Source organism: Mizuhopecten yessoensis, unplaced genomic scaffold (assembly GCF_002113885.1).
Source record: "Mizuhopecten yessoensis strain PY_sf001 unplaced genomic scaffold, ASM211388v2 scaffold1689, whole genome shotgun sequence".
In the NCBI taxonomy this organism is placed as follows: Eukaryota; Metazoa; Mollusca; class Bivalvia; order Pectinida; family Pectinidae; genus Mizuhopecten; species Mizuhopecten yessoensis.
This window is the reverse complement of record NW_018404172.1, coordinates 246,140-262,538: the sequence shown is the minus strand read 5'-3', so window position 1 is coordinate 262,538 and position 16,399 is coordinate 246,140. Positions and strand designations below refer to the sequence as shown.

Here is a 16,399-nt window from a genome sequence, read left to right as displayed (position 1 = left end):
ATGAGGAAGATTTTCCTCGTATACAAAATAATGTCTCCCAAATCTACCGAACAAAGAAGCAAAATGGCCGACTGACCATGGCGCAAGGATGAAGAAACTAGACAAGAATGTTTGAGGCACTGACACACTGATCCAAATTTCTGCAGGAAGGCATGCATTTACTTTTTTTGGTTTTCGGTAGCTTATCAACAGCAGCATTGTGGCAGAATTCTAAATCTGATGATTCAACTCCTATTTTCTTCAGTGAATGTTCCGCGGGTTTAGTTGTACCCGGCCGGAATCTCAGCCCAGTTCCCTTCAAGTTTATACCCACACTAGCGTGCTATTTCAGAATAGCACGCTTACAACAGTATGTCCATTTTAAAAAGAATATAACGATAGTGTGAAAATCACCACCGATATCAAGAGTCTTGCATTTGACCATTGTCTAAATAAATATGTGTCTACAATTAAGAACAAGCAGAAAAATAACTAAAACCCGTAAAAGAAGTAAACATTATTATATTACAAAATGTGTATGTCTTTATTTCCACATCTGTATCTGGTGGTTATTAGTCACATTTTCGCATGTAATGTGAACATTGCCACAGCAAATTGATATCACAACTGATCACTAGCTGTGAAATAATTGACTGTCACTTTGATGCAGAGATAATCTATATTGATAAAGAATCCAAGTACACGACACTGTCCCAAAGTAGACATGTGTACTGATCTTGATCATGTTGAATCAAATTTTAAGAAGCACAGAGTGTCACTTAATCTGACTAAGTTGTGTACAATTATTGCTAAATTTTCATCAGTCCTGATATAATATATGTTGGCAGTGTCTTTCAGCTGATTTTTGCCTTATTCAGAGCCAGATACATCAGGCTGCTTCCCTAGCGAAAAAAAAATCTTATTTTACCCAAAATGAAGAAAAGATGTCTTTCCAATTTCAATAAAATAATATGCTACATATTATTTTCTAATGATTGGCTGATTATCAATTAATATTATAATTGAAAATTGATTGGTTTGCTCTTTCTGATTCTGTTATCGATTATGTGTAATATTTTCCCAATTCATGTGGTAATTAACGGGCTGCTGTTAAATTTAGATAGAAAAAGCAATGCCAATGCAGATTGGACAATTCATTTCCTAAATAGTTGTGAACTATTTTCAATTTCATATTCAAATAACTGCAGCCAAAAATTAAGCCATAATCTAATTAAGAAAACTTAGTTTGCATATAGAACTTCTGTATATATACAAAGTGTATTTGTAAAATCAAATGTTTTTCAGGGTTAAAGCGTTCCCGAAATTACACTTTTGAAAAATTCCAAAAATACCCAGAAAAAAACAATTGTTATAGTGCCAGCATATACTGAATTATTTGTAAAACACAAGAATGTGTTTACAAATGCTAAAGGTTGATGCATCTTGTTGATAAGGTTCTTGCTAACAGTTTCTGATATCAAGATTTTAATTATTTACAATTGCCTGTGCTAAATGTTACATATATGATTTGTCAGGAACAAAATTATGGTCAGAAGTTGCAAGAGAGTTGACATTTCTAATTTCAATAAAGACAGTACATGTGAACAAATTCAACAGAAGGATAATCAGTAATCGTCAATATTGACAGAGAATGTTATGATGATGAAGAGATGAAGTTTTTATACATTTCTTAACATTACCTGTAAGTCATTATAATTTGTTTCTGCCTTAATTGTTAAATTTGTCTTGTTTCAACCTTACAGAGGGGTTTCAGATCATGGCTACTGAGGCTGGCGGACTGACCCACACTCCAATGCTGGAACAAGTATTTGTCAACCCTGACCACTCAAGCCAGGTCCTGTACCAGCTGTCAGAACTGTGGCGTGACAAAAAACTCTGTGATGCCACTATAGAGGTCGGCCCGGTCAAGGTTTACGTATGTATTGACAAGTTCACTGGAAATTAGATTAATTTTAGATATTTTCCCCTTAATTTGAAAAATTAATTTATATTCTTGACTATGGAAAATTTAATTCAAAGTAAGGGCAATTGTTAAAGTATTTTGGTAGGGATCTATGTGGAAATAAAGATGAAGACTATTGTTTCTCATCAGTGGTATAATTCATTTCAAAGTTTTTTGGTGTTTTTTTGTTGTTGCTGACTTGCATTGATGGGTAATATATGTTTTTGTAATCAGTTTGCGTAAATCTGTGCACTAACATTTAAATAAAAACTTGAATAGGAAGGGGAATTAAATACAGTAAATAAATGTAAGAATTAAGGGAAACTAAAATCAATGATATATTATGATTCAAAATATTTTGTTAAGTTCATAGGCGGTGATCAAAGGCAACTTTGATTTCTGATTTTCTTTTAGAAAAGCTTGTGAATTTGCTAATTGGATAATGAAACCTTGACACTGATGCTGTGTTGTTTGTGTGTTAGGTTCACCGCCTTGTGTTATTGGCAGCCTGTCCATACTTGTTGACTGTGGGTGGTCAGCATGAAGTGTCCATTCTGGAGGTGAAGCTGCCAATGACCGTTGGTCTAGAGGGCCTCAACATCTTCCTCACCTACCTGTATGATGGGGTCTTGCACCTCACTTCAGCAAACCTCAGATCTGTGGAAAAACTTACAAAAATTCTCAAGGTGACTAGCATCCAGAAATTCTGCCAAGAATTCCGAGATTCAAATAAGGAAACAGGTACTGCTGATAAAATCACGACAGACTACAGTCTCAAAATGACAAATTCTAGCTTACAAATCATATTTTCAGAAATCCAAAATGAGATGAAACGAGAAAGTGCAGAACCAGAAATTGAAACAACACCAAGTAAACGTCCACGAATTAACTTAGACAAATTATCAGCAGCATTACAGAAGAAGTCTAACCAGCCTGATGCAATGAAGGACAGTGGTAGAGGTCATTCTGTTAGTGGGGGTCGTTCTGTTTCCAATGTGGCATCATCTGGACTTAGTGAGGGCCAGCATGATGACAGGAACATTGGTGCGGATCCTCTAATGATGCATGTCAAGGAGGAGCCGATGTCGGACTACGATGATGAGGACGATGCTAGCTTCAGTGAGGATACAAGTGAATCACAAGGCTACAGTGGTACCACAGACTTTGTGCGACAGGCACCCTACGACACGCGACCATTTCCTGATGAAGAAGCTGTTAGCAGAGGCAATAAAATGGTTGTTGCTCTTCCACCTCCCCCATCATTACAGAAACGCCCATCACTTAAACGAAAGTCATTCCATCCCAGTGCTCAGCGCACATCACAGACTTCTGAAACAGACTCAGTTGGGGTTAATGAGGATGTGAACTCGGGTGATATAGGGGCTTCAGGTGAAGGAGGTGTAGATGCAACTAAAGTGCTCAAAAACATTGTAAAATCTATTCCTGAGATGGCGATGAATCTGGGAACTTCATCAGAAATTGGAGACGATAACAAGCCAAGGTAGGGATTGCTGTTATATAGTTGATTTTGTTATCTACATACACAGTCTGGTGAATCACATTGGTCAGGTTAATTTTTACATCAGGATATACTGTTGCTTCAATCCATGGACCTGTTCTGTTCAGAACTGAAATTAGTTACCATGATCGTTCAATTTATAAATTTGAGATATATGATTTTATATAATTTGCTTCATTTTCATGTGTGTCCTGATCACACAGCCTGCTCAACTTTGATTTTGATTCAAATTTGAAAATCAGCATGGCTGCCAGCAGGGGCAGGTAAAACATCCACTTAAGTTGAATTCTTGTAATGCTAATTAAAAGGTCAGCTGATCATGATAGGTGACTAGAACGGCCATGTATGGCAGCAGCTAATGTGTTACACTGATGTGTGGAATAATGTGATATGTTTGTGTTAGCCAGATTGAAACACACAGAGAATGATATCAGCTACAAAGGACAAAGACTGTATAAGCTAGGGAAAGGTCCCTCATGATTATTATTACTTTTAAGCTTTATTGATACAAAATTCTTATTGTAATGTGATTAAAACATNAGCCTGATGCAATGAAGGACAGTGGTAGAGGTCATTCTGTTAGTGGGGGTCGTTCTGTTTCCAATGTGGCATCATCTGGACTTAGTGAGGGCCAGCATGATGACAGGAACATTGGTGCGGATCCTCTAATGATGCATGTCAAGGAGGAGCCGATGTCGGACTACGATGATGAGGACGATGCTAGCTTCAGTGAGGATACAAGTGAATCACAAGGCTACAGTGGTACCACAGACTTTGTGCGACAGGCACCCTACGACACGCGACCATTTCCTGATGAAGAAGCTGTTAGCAGAGGCAATAAAATGGTTGTTGCTCTTCCACCTCCCCCATCATTACAGAAACGCCCATCACTTAAACGAAAGTCATTCCATCCCAGTGCTCAGCGCACATCACAGACTTCTGAAACAGACTCAGTTGGGGTTAATGAGGATGTGAACTCGGGTGATATAGGGGCTTCAGGTGAAGGAGGTGTAGATGCAACTAAAGTGCTCAAAAACATTGTAAAATCTATTCCTGAGATGGCGATGAATCTGGGAACTTCATCAGAAATTGGAGACGATAACAAGCCAAGGTAGGGATTGCTGTTATATAGTTGATTTTGTTATCTACATACACAGTCTGGTGAATCACATTGGTCAGGTTAATTTTTACATCAGGATATACTGTTGCTTCAATCCATGGACCTGTTCTGTTCAGAACTGAAATTAGTTACCATGATCGTTCAATTTATAAATTTGAGATATATGATTTTATATAATTTGCTTCATTTTCATGTGTGTCCTGATCACACAGCCTGCTCAACTTTGATTTTGATTCAAATTTGAAAATCAGCATGGCTGCCAGCAGGGGCAGGTAAAACATCCACTTAAGTTGAATTCTTGTAATGCTAATTAAAAGGTCAGCTGATCATGATAGGTGACTAGAACGGCCATGTATGGCAGCAGCTAATGTGTTACACTGATGTGTGGAATAATGTGATATGTTTGTGTTAGCCAGATTGAAACACACAGAGAATGATATCAGCTACAAAGGACAAAGACTGTATAAGCTAGGGAAAGGTCCCTCATGATTATTATTACTTTTAAGCTTTATTGATACAAAATTCTTATTGTAATGTGATTAAAACATATTAAGGTCATAGGAGTGTATTGCTTAACGGAAATAGGAAGTACATCCCTAGTTGAAAATCCAATGTAGGGAGACAGTATCACAATTTCCGCATATTATAATGTTTAATATTAAACTGATGAATATTGCATGTTTATTATTGACAGAACATTGTGTTCTTTCAATATTAAAGTATTTCAAAGCAATCCAGGCATTAATTCAGTTGTTTTTTCATCAATGAGTCACATGTGTCCATTGTTCTGTACTTCAGGAAACCAGCTACCTATTTCACTACTGTGAAGTTTTTCAAGAACGATAACTCTTCCATGCAATTACTATGTGTATATGGTTTTATTATAAAATGTCAATTTTTAATCGTTTATAGATAAGTAATTATACACAATTTCATCATTTATAAAATTGATATACATTAATGCAATACTAATCTATGTCAGTATCATTTTTATTGACATGTTTTTGCAAAACATTGTGTGTTTCATTTTTTTTCAAAATTCACTCCTTTTTACATAAATTTCCATTTAAAATCCTCAAAATTCTGACAACCTATATTTTTTTGTGGCAGAAAATTTTCTTTACTTCAAAGCAATATAATTACAAAATTTGAAGAAATTCTACTGAGAAATGGTGACACAATCCTATTACCTTAAGTTTAGCTTACAAGCTGTTTGATGTTAGGAAGTAATTCCATTGCACTTGATATTTTTTGAAATCATGACCAAAGAATTTGTCTAAACCCTGACAGCTAACTGATATCAATCTCTGACTACAACATTTTCTTCAGAACATGTATACGTACAAAGATGAACAATTTGAGCCAAGATGGATGAACACAGACGGGTATAACTTTGATGACTTTAATAACATTAAAACACACAGTACTGTAAATCATTTCATTCTCGTGATTTTCAGATCATAGTTTTAGTTGATGGGTTGGTGCAGCATCGGAACAGCTCGTTCAGCAAGATTACAACCCAGTGTGGGTTTTTTACCAAAAATATTTCAACAGCCTGTTCCTTTATTAATTGGGAAAATACAGCATTATTTTTATTGACATATGTTGCTCATTTATTGGTCATTTTGGGAAAATAAGGCACCTTTTTTAGCTAGGGGAAACAGCCTGTATTCGGCTGTAAAACTGAGCAAACAACAAAATCACTGATGGCTAAATATTAGTGTTGTTTAATGAATTTGATATATTTACTTACTTTGAAAGTGACGGCATTGAATACTAATGGGCCGCTTTTTGATCTCTTAATATTGAATTGTGAATTGAATATTTATGAGACAATGCTGAATGTATTGTTTATGTGAACGATCACAAAAATACAAATATTGCGAGATTGAAATGATTAACAGTAAAAACGTCATGGAGATGATCATTTTGCTGGGAAGGACTGTGTTCCATGGTATGATAGATCCAACTTGCTGACAACACAGGTACCATTGAACACGAATCTCTGATTTATGAACACTTGTGTTTGACGACAAATATGAAGTAGAACTGGTCTGCTCAGTTTCTGTATCATTTGTGATTCCAGGACTGTGATTTAACACTTTTTGGGGCTGAACTAACAAGCTTCATTTACCCTTACTTCAGTTTTCTTAAGAATAATTCAAGCAACCATATGTGATTTTATAAGGGTGCTGGGTGTAAAAAGATGAATGGAGTGCCCTATTTAGACATAATTTCCTCAAACAGTATACATCATTAATATTATGTAAACTTTTTCCCCACTGACTTAGACATGAAGGTCTATTTCTAAAATCAAATCCCCAATTACTAGAGTGATATATCATTCAGAAAGATTTGCATGGGTCCTTAGCTGTGTGGGTATCAGCTAATAATGTTCCATGACAGCTTTGAGTTTGTTCAATTATTCTAAGAATTGTGACATTCTGATGGCTGAAGTTGTCTACCTAACAAAATCTCAAGACAACTGATAAACAGCAAAATACTTGCGCTCGATCGAGGCGTAATACGAACATCGCCTCCACCCCATGCAGCCATCGCTTTCAAAAAAGCACAGAACAGCCAAAAACCTTGTTATTTCAACTATAAACACTAGATGTTTGACACTGTGTGTTTCATACAAAGACCGATCCATTGCGTGTCGAAAGTGTTCCGAAGTAAGTCTAATTTGGTTGGCATTAACCACATGAAAATGTAAACATTGGCTTGCGGGAGTAGTACAGGTCTGATTATCTTCCTAAGCCTGACAAACTAAAACATATCCAGTGACCAAATCATAGTTGGTTAGTAAGCTAGTATATATACCCGTGTATAATGAAAAATTGTAATCTGATAACTTACCTGAATATTTCGTCATCTGTCACTGCTTGAATGGAAGTCATCGTTTTCTGGTGTTCAATTTACTGATTCGCTATACCACAAATCAGTGGCGCTACTCCAGATATAGGCAGGGACAGTAACTTAGCGCCACACATATGTATTTCGATTACCCACTGCATTCCTGGTACCCCCTAGGCTACCACACCTGGTACCGCCATACCACACCTGGTACCCCCATACCACACCTGGTATCCCATACCACACATGGTACCCCCATACCACACCTGGTACCCCCATACCACACATGGTACCCCCTACCACACCTGGTATCCCCATACCACACATGGTACCCCCATACCACACCTGGTACCCCCTACCACACCTGGTACCATCATACCTAGCTGGTACCATCATATACCACACCTAGTACCCCCATACCAAACTGGTATATTTGTCAATTTTTGTTGTGAAATTGCACAAGTGAAATTTTGCAATACCAGAATATATTTAGGAAATTGGTATTCCTTCTTAAACAATTGGACCTTTGTTTGAGCTTTAAAATTTACTTATGTATGATTGCCTTATATTGATAATGATAGGATCTATGTGTGAAATAATGACAGTAAATTTACCGTAAGCTACCCAGAAATACTGAAAATACGACTTGTATTGATTTCATGATCAGATGATCTGGAAGTTGGGATGTAGATGTACAGCCAGATTATATGACAAACAGATTTGAGTTTGTGCTGAAATAACATACCTTAGTATGGTTATAAGGACAACTTCAGTTTTTATGACAACAGTAGTAGTTTATATTATCTAATTATTCATTATTCGTTGATAGCAACAAAATCAAAAAGGATATATGTTATATAAAATGTAATTGCGTAGCACTGAGCTATTTCAAGATCAACTTTAAACAATACACATGACAGACATAAGATAATATGGTGTAATCTACAAAACTGGTACGTTGTGTGATTACAATAACAAATGACTCCATTCAGTTTTTAGCCCACCATAATTTGATGGTGGGCTATTCAAATCACCTTGCGTCCGTGGTCCGTCCTTAAACAATTCTTGTTATCAGTATTTCTCAAGAAACAATAGAGTGATCTTTCTCAAATTTTATATGTAGGTTCCCCTTGGTCCTTAGCTGTGCAGGGCAACTTTTGAGACTGATCGGATAAACAACATGGCTGACAGGCAGCCATCTTGGATTTTGATTAGTGTAGGTTTGTTACTGCTATTTCTCCGGAAGAACAAGAGGAATCTTTCTTAAATTTTATATGTAGGTTCCCCTTGGTCCCAACTGTGCAAAGCAATTTTAGAGATTAATCGGATAAACAACATGGCCGACAGGCAGCCATCTTGGATTTTGATAGTGAAAGTTTGTTATCGCTATTTCTCAGGAAGTACGGGAGGGATCTTTCTCAAATTTCAAATGTAGGTTTCCCTTGATCCCTCGATGTGCATGTTATATTTTGAGACTGATCATAAAAACAAAATGGATTAAAAGAAGAACTAAACAGATCTTTCTCATATTGCAATGAACGATTCTATTTCTTTCACGTTAAGTACTGTACTAGTAAATATGTGAAATGACAAACTCACTTTGAAGGTTGGCTTTCATACACATCAGTATTAAGTTTAGATCAAAAGTTACCTCAAGGTGCATTTACTGTTAACATGACTCGATCAAACAGATTAGAGGAAAGAAGAGAAAAGATCGTACTGACAAAGAACTAATGAAGATGGTACAAAGGTGGGTGCCAAGATCCCTCTGGGATCTCTTGTTTATGTCATTATTTGTTTTTGATACAAAGAGCATAAATTTCTTTAATTTATAAAAGTCCCTGTATTTAACTATCTATTTGAAACCGTTACAATGTTCTTTATTGCTTTGTATTTCGTAATTGGCATACTGTATCTGTTCTATTACCAAATTTCATAGGTGCAGTTATGGTACGTGTCTTAATGTAAGTTTTTATCCAGTGTACACCTGTATATGTACACTTTCCCATGTACATGTACTGCATTTCAGTAAGTTAATTGGGTACCAGTTGGTGGACCAGTATCGGGGCTCGCGCTGTCGGTATGGCTACTTTCATTTTTTATTGGCTACTAAAAGTACGATGTGGCTACTAAATTGACTACTAAGTTTTTAAAAATGGGGAAAATCTGTGTCTTTGTTCCAAAAAACGATCTGTCTGCTCGCATATGTATTGTGGCTGACACCGATTGTGTAAACATATCAGGGTTGTCACCGATCAGCGCCCTCTGTACGACTGCGAGCTAATGCTTTTGTCAAAGTTGTAAAGTCAATTAACAAGCTTCAAATGGCATCAGGTGTTATAATTCGTGTTACATTAATGGACAGCGGGGTCAAGTTAATTGGATGACCAATTGACATTGATAAAAAAGTCTGATATGCGAGTCACACAAAGGTGGTCGTCTTGCACACGTACATTTTGTCGGTGCATTAAGCCGATCTGATTACCTTGTTCAAACGCTGCATCCAACAAATTTATGGGATAAATATATTTAAATAAGTGTGCATGGTTTTCATTTACCTTTTCCATAACCGTAGCAAGCATAAATACATCCGGTAAGTTTATGCTTTATTAGAAAATAAGTAACGCCTTGAAACACCATGTCGAAGTGCCGATTTTCAGCCTTTCAGATCACTTCAAACGAGATATTGTATTTGTGTAACTTTCATGGTTAGATGTTTAAGAATTTCAAGTGATCAAGAAAAGTATTTAGCATCGCAGTTATGCAGTTTTTAGAACAGCAAACCCTTCAGAATGTCTCCAACGGTCGCCGACACGGGAATGGCCAAGTTGTGAGACGTGATGTGCTCCCAATTTATTTCGAAGGGTTTATAAATTCGTCTTTTTCCTTTCAAATGTGTTTTACTGCCATTTATATTTGAAATGTGGGATCTTTTAAAATATATAGAGGATATTTGTTATTACTGAAGACACCATTACATTTTCTACTACATTTTTAAAGCATAAAACATGAAAAATGTAATGTATTAAAAAGGGTGGGAATCAGGAGTGTAATAATTAGCCCCATATCCTAATGACGTCACACTTGACAACAAGGCTGCACGCCATTTTGAATGGGATACTCAACGCAATTCCAACATTTTTGCTGTTTTCTGGTATTATTGCTCATAAAAATGTTATCAATTGTATATTTATGTAAATACCTAAGTGTGTATACCAAACATTTACCATAACAACCACTTATTCTACCGTCGCCTCATTTGAATCTGAACAAAACATTGTTGCCTTTAACTCATTGACCCCTGAAATTTCATAATGAACTATTCCAAGCTTTGATTTGAAAGGGTTCAAATGTGTCTTCAGGGGTGAATGAGTTAAATGCAGCGAATAAAAGATACTGTTATGATTGGTCAATATCAAAAATTGATATTTTCACACTGTGAAAATATAACTTTTGATATTTGTCAAAGTGTGAAAGATATCAGTTTTATGAAGTTGATTGAATCCGATATTTCACTGCCAAAAAATGTTTAAAATATATATATATATATATTATTATTATTTTTACATAAAATATGATTTACGGTGAATTCAAACTCAGGGATAATAATTATCAATCATCACTGAGGCTACTTTTGATTTGAATTTTTGTTAGTTTTATTTTAGATTGAAGGCATGGAATTAGATTATCTAAGCACGCAATTAAAGGCGAATAATATCTTAAAAAATTAATAAACTTTTTTTTTTAACCTATATCTTTTTCACAGTGACACAAAATGGATCAAGTCTGATTTTCTCTCTTTGGAAAGGAATTAAAAAAAAATCTTGTGGAAATTTTCAGCATTTAAGTCATATTTTCTTATAATTACAGCCATATAATCTGAAAGTATTACAAAAATATCACATTATGGATTAAATTACAAACATGATGTGTAACAAAATTTTAATTTAACTTAGTATTCCTTTTTAATAGTTTGTTGCATAGCACTGATACTAACTTGATACATGTAGTGCTGAAGTTATACCGGTACATATAGACTGCAGATTTAGATAATACTTAAATATTCAGTAGCAATGAGTTTATTTATTTTTGAACTACTGACACTAGGAGTAGCAAAAAAAAAAGGTTTGAGAATAAAGAGTTGCCTCCCTTCTCACACATGGTCTCCGCTGTTTCACATTCCCCCTATGGTATCACATGATACTGAGAAATGTGAAGACGATAAAGGAATATTGTCCATGACATACATGTATTGTTGTTGAACATTGGATCACAAGTTACCACAGTGGAAACTAATGTAGAAGTTGGTTCATGATGTGCCATGACTCCATGAGTCTGGTTTGATGTACGGCTAGAAAAAATACAAATTATGTTCTGTCTACATCAGTTAGTTGTGTATTCTTCGAGTTATTGCTTCAATGTTTTGTTAAATGATTTGTGCTTTTAAAACTTAGCTGATGGAGTTTCTTAGAATAAAACTTATGTTAATGGTTGCGTGAGATTGGAAAATGTTGATATGTTTAGTTTGTTGGTAAACTTTCAACTTAATTCATGATCATTACAGTTTATGTTTATACAAATATATATATACTGTTGATACTGTTATGCAGAAACATGTGTCCCATTGTAATCTGGATATGAGTTGATATGTAGGTCTTAAATAACTTGATGGGTCATTAAGGACATTAGTCCCCAATAATGCAAGTATTGAAATTTTATAACTCGTTCACCCCTGCAATTTCTGAATGAACTATTCCAACCTTTGAATTAGAATATTTCAAATGTGTCTTCGGGGTGAATGAGTTGTTTAAGTTCTTTTTCAAATCATATTTCATCATTGCTACATATATACTGTACATGTTGTGTCTATCCTCCTTACCATGTTGTGTTGTAATAGTCATGAAATATATGGTGTGTGTTTGGAAAAACTCGTGATAGAATTGTCTACCTTCTACCCGCTGCATAGAGCTGATATGGTCCATATCTGAAGTAGTCTGACAATAACAATAATATGGTGTACATTAATTAGTTGTAGAGAACAGTGTGGGTGGTCGGGCATGGTTTTCTCAGTGTGAACAAGGAGGGGTTTTACAGTGTACATGTTCTAGAAGTTAAGGTTATCAGGACTTGTGTAGAGTCAACAAGAGAAAAGCATGTGTACTGGCCATGGGTGGTCAGCTGAGTGAGACACCAGCTCCAGGATGCTGTCAATAGCTACTACCTATTCCGTCTTTGCGTATTGCAGAGTTATCTTCTCTTGTGAGCAGGTATTGATTGTTACATCATTTGTTTGTGAGAGTAACGTCATCAATTTTTGAGAAAACGACGTAATTTTCTCACAAAAACCAATGACGTTACAATCAATACCTGCTCAAAAGAGAAGATAACTCTGCAATACGCAAAGACGGAATAGCTGGTGTTCTCTATTTTGTCTAGAACTGTGTGTATCACATGTTCATCTACTCTCAGTGAATATTCCAATGAGCAGGTTGGTCACAACAGTGCAGATGGGTAATAATCCTGCATTTGAGTAACAGTTTTATTTCTGAAATGGGGAATAAAGTGAAACAAAAACACAAAGGTTCTTTTAAAATAATTCTTTCTTGGTGCAAAAAGGGGCATTATTCTTTAAACTAAATCAACTGAAACTGTAAGCCATAGGCTAACTAATACCCCACGCTCCCATACAAACTGTAATCTAAAGGTTAACTAAGGCAAACTATCGCACAGCAATCCATAGTCCCCCATCAGTAATGATTTCTCTACTTACTGAGCTGTACACTTTTAGTGTAAAGGTCAAATTATTATTTGGTTTACAATAGTTCATGACCAACTTGAGGTGTAAGTTGTCCTACACTCTCTTAAAGTTTCACCTTTGAAGTCTAGTTGATGACGAACTTTTGCTTTCTCCGGTCACCAGGTCCCCGCGGACGACCCTGACCCTGAACCAGAGGATAGAAGTGATCAGGTAGGTACGAACTGGTTAGACAAATATTGTAGGATATATATAGCATTTAGATATATATAAAGCATGTACTGTAAGTATGTGTTAGTGATACACTCTGCTAGGTATGCTGTAGGTCTGTATAGCCAGATTTTCTAGACATTGTCATTTATTAGACGCAGGTACAATATTATCATGTTTGGGTTAATAAACATTGCAATGTCATTCAAATCTCTGCAGTATAAATTTATAATACTATACTCACAATTCATTGTTGGGGGAGGGGGGGATTTAAAATTTAAAAAAACAAAGAATTAGAAGATAATTTACATTATTGAACCATAATTGAATGTATGTTGCTGTCATGCATTTATGCATTGTGTATAATCTCTGATCTCTTGCAGACTGTCAGAAGGAGGCTACAGTTCCCGTATGTTGGCTCATCACTTCCAGGTGGGCCGTACACAGATCCTCAGAATTCTGAAATATAAAGAGAAACTTCTAGAGGTGTATGAGATAACACCGGACAAAAACCAGTGGAAACGCATTGGACGTCGCACCGAATATGAGGCCATCAACAATCAGCTGTGGCAATGGGTACAGCAACTAATAGCATCCTCAGCCAGCATCCGTATCTCGGGGCCGCTTCTCCGGGAAAAGGCATTGGAGATTGCTAAGGAGACCAATAACACTGAGTTCAAGGCATCAAATGGCTGGCTTTCCTCCTTCCTAAAGAGAAACAGCCTTAATTTAGATAGCCGCTTTAAGTGTAATAACACAGAACCACCAACATCTAGTCCCACCATTCAACGCCACTGTTCTAATGTTGATTGTGAGGAGTCGAAAGTAACATTTAAAGGAGACAGCTCATCAAATGACTGCTCAGAAAATATTACAGTAAATGACTGGTCCCCTGATTCGGTCAATGAGTTCTCCCCTAGTATCTTAAGAAATATTTGCTCTGAGGAACTTTCAACAAGTGCATTGCCATTATCGTATAATCCTTCAACAAATGACTTCTCTGGAGAATATTCAACAGATAATTTCACCAGTAATAATTTAACAAATGACTGCTCCCTCTGACCTACATGTATCTTGGGACCTTTCTACTGAAGCATGATAACGGCTCAAAGTCAAGTGGACACTGCTTCAAGTAGCTTCTGTTGGTTGTGATATTTGGATTCTGATTTACTATTTTAAATGTAAGTCATTCGTGTCTAAATAAAAGGAATTGACAATGAGTATTCTCTTAACAATGACCCCACACTGAGTAGGGATTTGTCTTTGTCACTAAACAGCTACACTGTCAGTGTATAAATATATAATATCTAAAACCAGTTTTATGTATTGTTTAATTAGGTTTTAAGATTTATGTGTATACACAAACACCAGTAGAACTGGTGGACTTACTTTTTGCATTGATACTCCTCAGTAATTAAAAAAGGTAAAATTAAGCAAATTACCATGATTGTTTAGAAATTTCATTATAAAAAGTATTCATGAGTGGTTTACTTCAATTTCTTCTGTTTTAATTTTTAAATGCTTAGTTGCTGTTTATACAGGTATAGTTTTATACCAGTATGGATTTCATTGTGTTCTGAAATGTGTTCTTTGCTAAATATTTATTCAGAAGTTTTATAAAGAAGAGACAGATTTTGATGTGAATAAAACATCTTTATTATATATCTGTACTTGTGATCTCTTTATAAAGAAACCTGATTGAATTATGAATTATCTGTTACTTGTCTTTGTGGTGTTCTAAAATATAAACTTAATGATCCCAGCACAATTACCAAAAAGGGTAACTATGCAGCAGAAACAGACTTTTCTGGCATGACTTGCAGGATATTTATGAAAAATAATAGAGATAGATTCAACAAAAATAACAGTTTGTGAAAAATCAGTGTGGCCAGACCAGGACTCCAACCCTTGGTTGTTATTCTGTCGTTCTAACCGACTGGGGTACCTGGTCAACGGAAGTGATCTGGCCGAATTTTGCTGCATTTATCTCCAAAACAAAATAAAGGGGGAGGTTACTCTATATACGAAAAAAATGGAGTGCATTGGGACAGGGATCCTTAAGAACAATGAAGTATGTGCTCCTTGAAAAATGAGATTGTAAACAAATAAGCCATACATGGAAGTAGTAATTCATGCAAGGAATTAAATCATACACAAAAGCAGCCATACAATTTACATCGAGAGCATACCAGAAGGTCACAGAAGAGCCATACAAATATATAACCATACTCAATTACAGCAATAGAGAGACCATACAATTGTACTCTCATGCAACCATAGTAGCTTTGCATGGGTCATACATGAACAAAGTATTTCCATATAAGAAAGTTTAAAATGAAGCCATGAGGACCATAACATGAACAATACGATGAATAAGCATTAACCTTATAAGCTTACATGCTTTGATAACAAAGAATCCCTGAAAACGTTTCTATCTATAGGTAATTCCTGTCCAGATCTGGCTGGTGAGATTGCACGTTATATTATTGAAAAGTGTCTGCAGTGAAACCTGTCTAATGGAATCTTCATTACTCTTCCCAGCCCTGTCGTATTTATTTGTTATCACCTAATAAGGGTATAAAATTAAGGAACTAACTTCTCTACAATCACACTGTCAACCAACTTCATGGAAGTACATTTTGTTGTCACATCATCAATTAAGATGGCATATTGTTTTAAGAATTTTAAACATTGTAAAAACAAAATTCAAATAAAAACATTTGCACTTTGTATAACATAATAAGTAGCTTACCATACTGGATACCATTCTAGCAGGTTTCACTGTACATGTTTTTCAGAGTTGAAAATAAACACATAAGGCAGAGGAACAAGTCTGTTTCCCACGACAATGCCGGGCTTGGTGTGTTCCATTGTAAGGCACCTGGATGTCATTATCAAAGTGGCCGCTTATTCAACCTTAATCGACATGTGACGTTACGACATATTTCGTCAAAAAAGCGCTTACAGAGGCCGTGTAAGGAGAAGGCGCCCAAAAGG

The 16,399-nt window shown here is 35.9% G+C and overlaps 1 protein-coding gene across 7 annotated transcripts in view; it reads left to right on the top strand.

The window, feature by feature from the left end:
• LOC110466609 (zinc finger and BTB domain-containing protein 17-like) overlaps positions 1–16,399 on the top strand; it is a 147,837-nt gene that overhangs the window by 751 nt on the left and 130,687 nt on the right. For 2 of the 7 annotated variants that reach the window (XM_021523249.1, XM_021523219.1), the window contains exon 1: positions 4,009–4,572. In XM_021523249.1, the coding sequence (XP_021378924.1) occupies positions 4,013–4,572 (560 nt within the window). In that variant the 5' untranslated portion in view covers positions 4,009–4,012. Of the gene's footprint in view, positions 1–50; positions 151–1,742; positions 1,916–2,424; positions 3,444–4,008; positions 4,573–13,357; positions 13,406–13,785; positions 15,048–16,200; position 16,399 lie in introns of those variants that run through there. The other 5 variants (XM_021523229.1, XM_021523203.1, XM_021523209.1 and 2 more) reach the window with 5 other exon arrangements.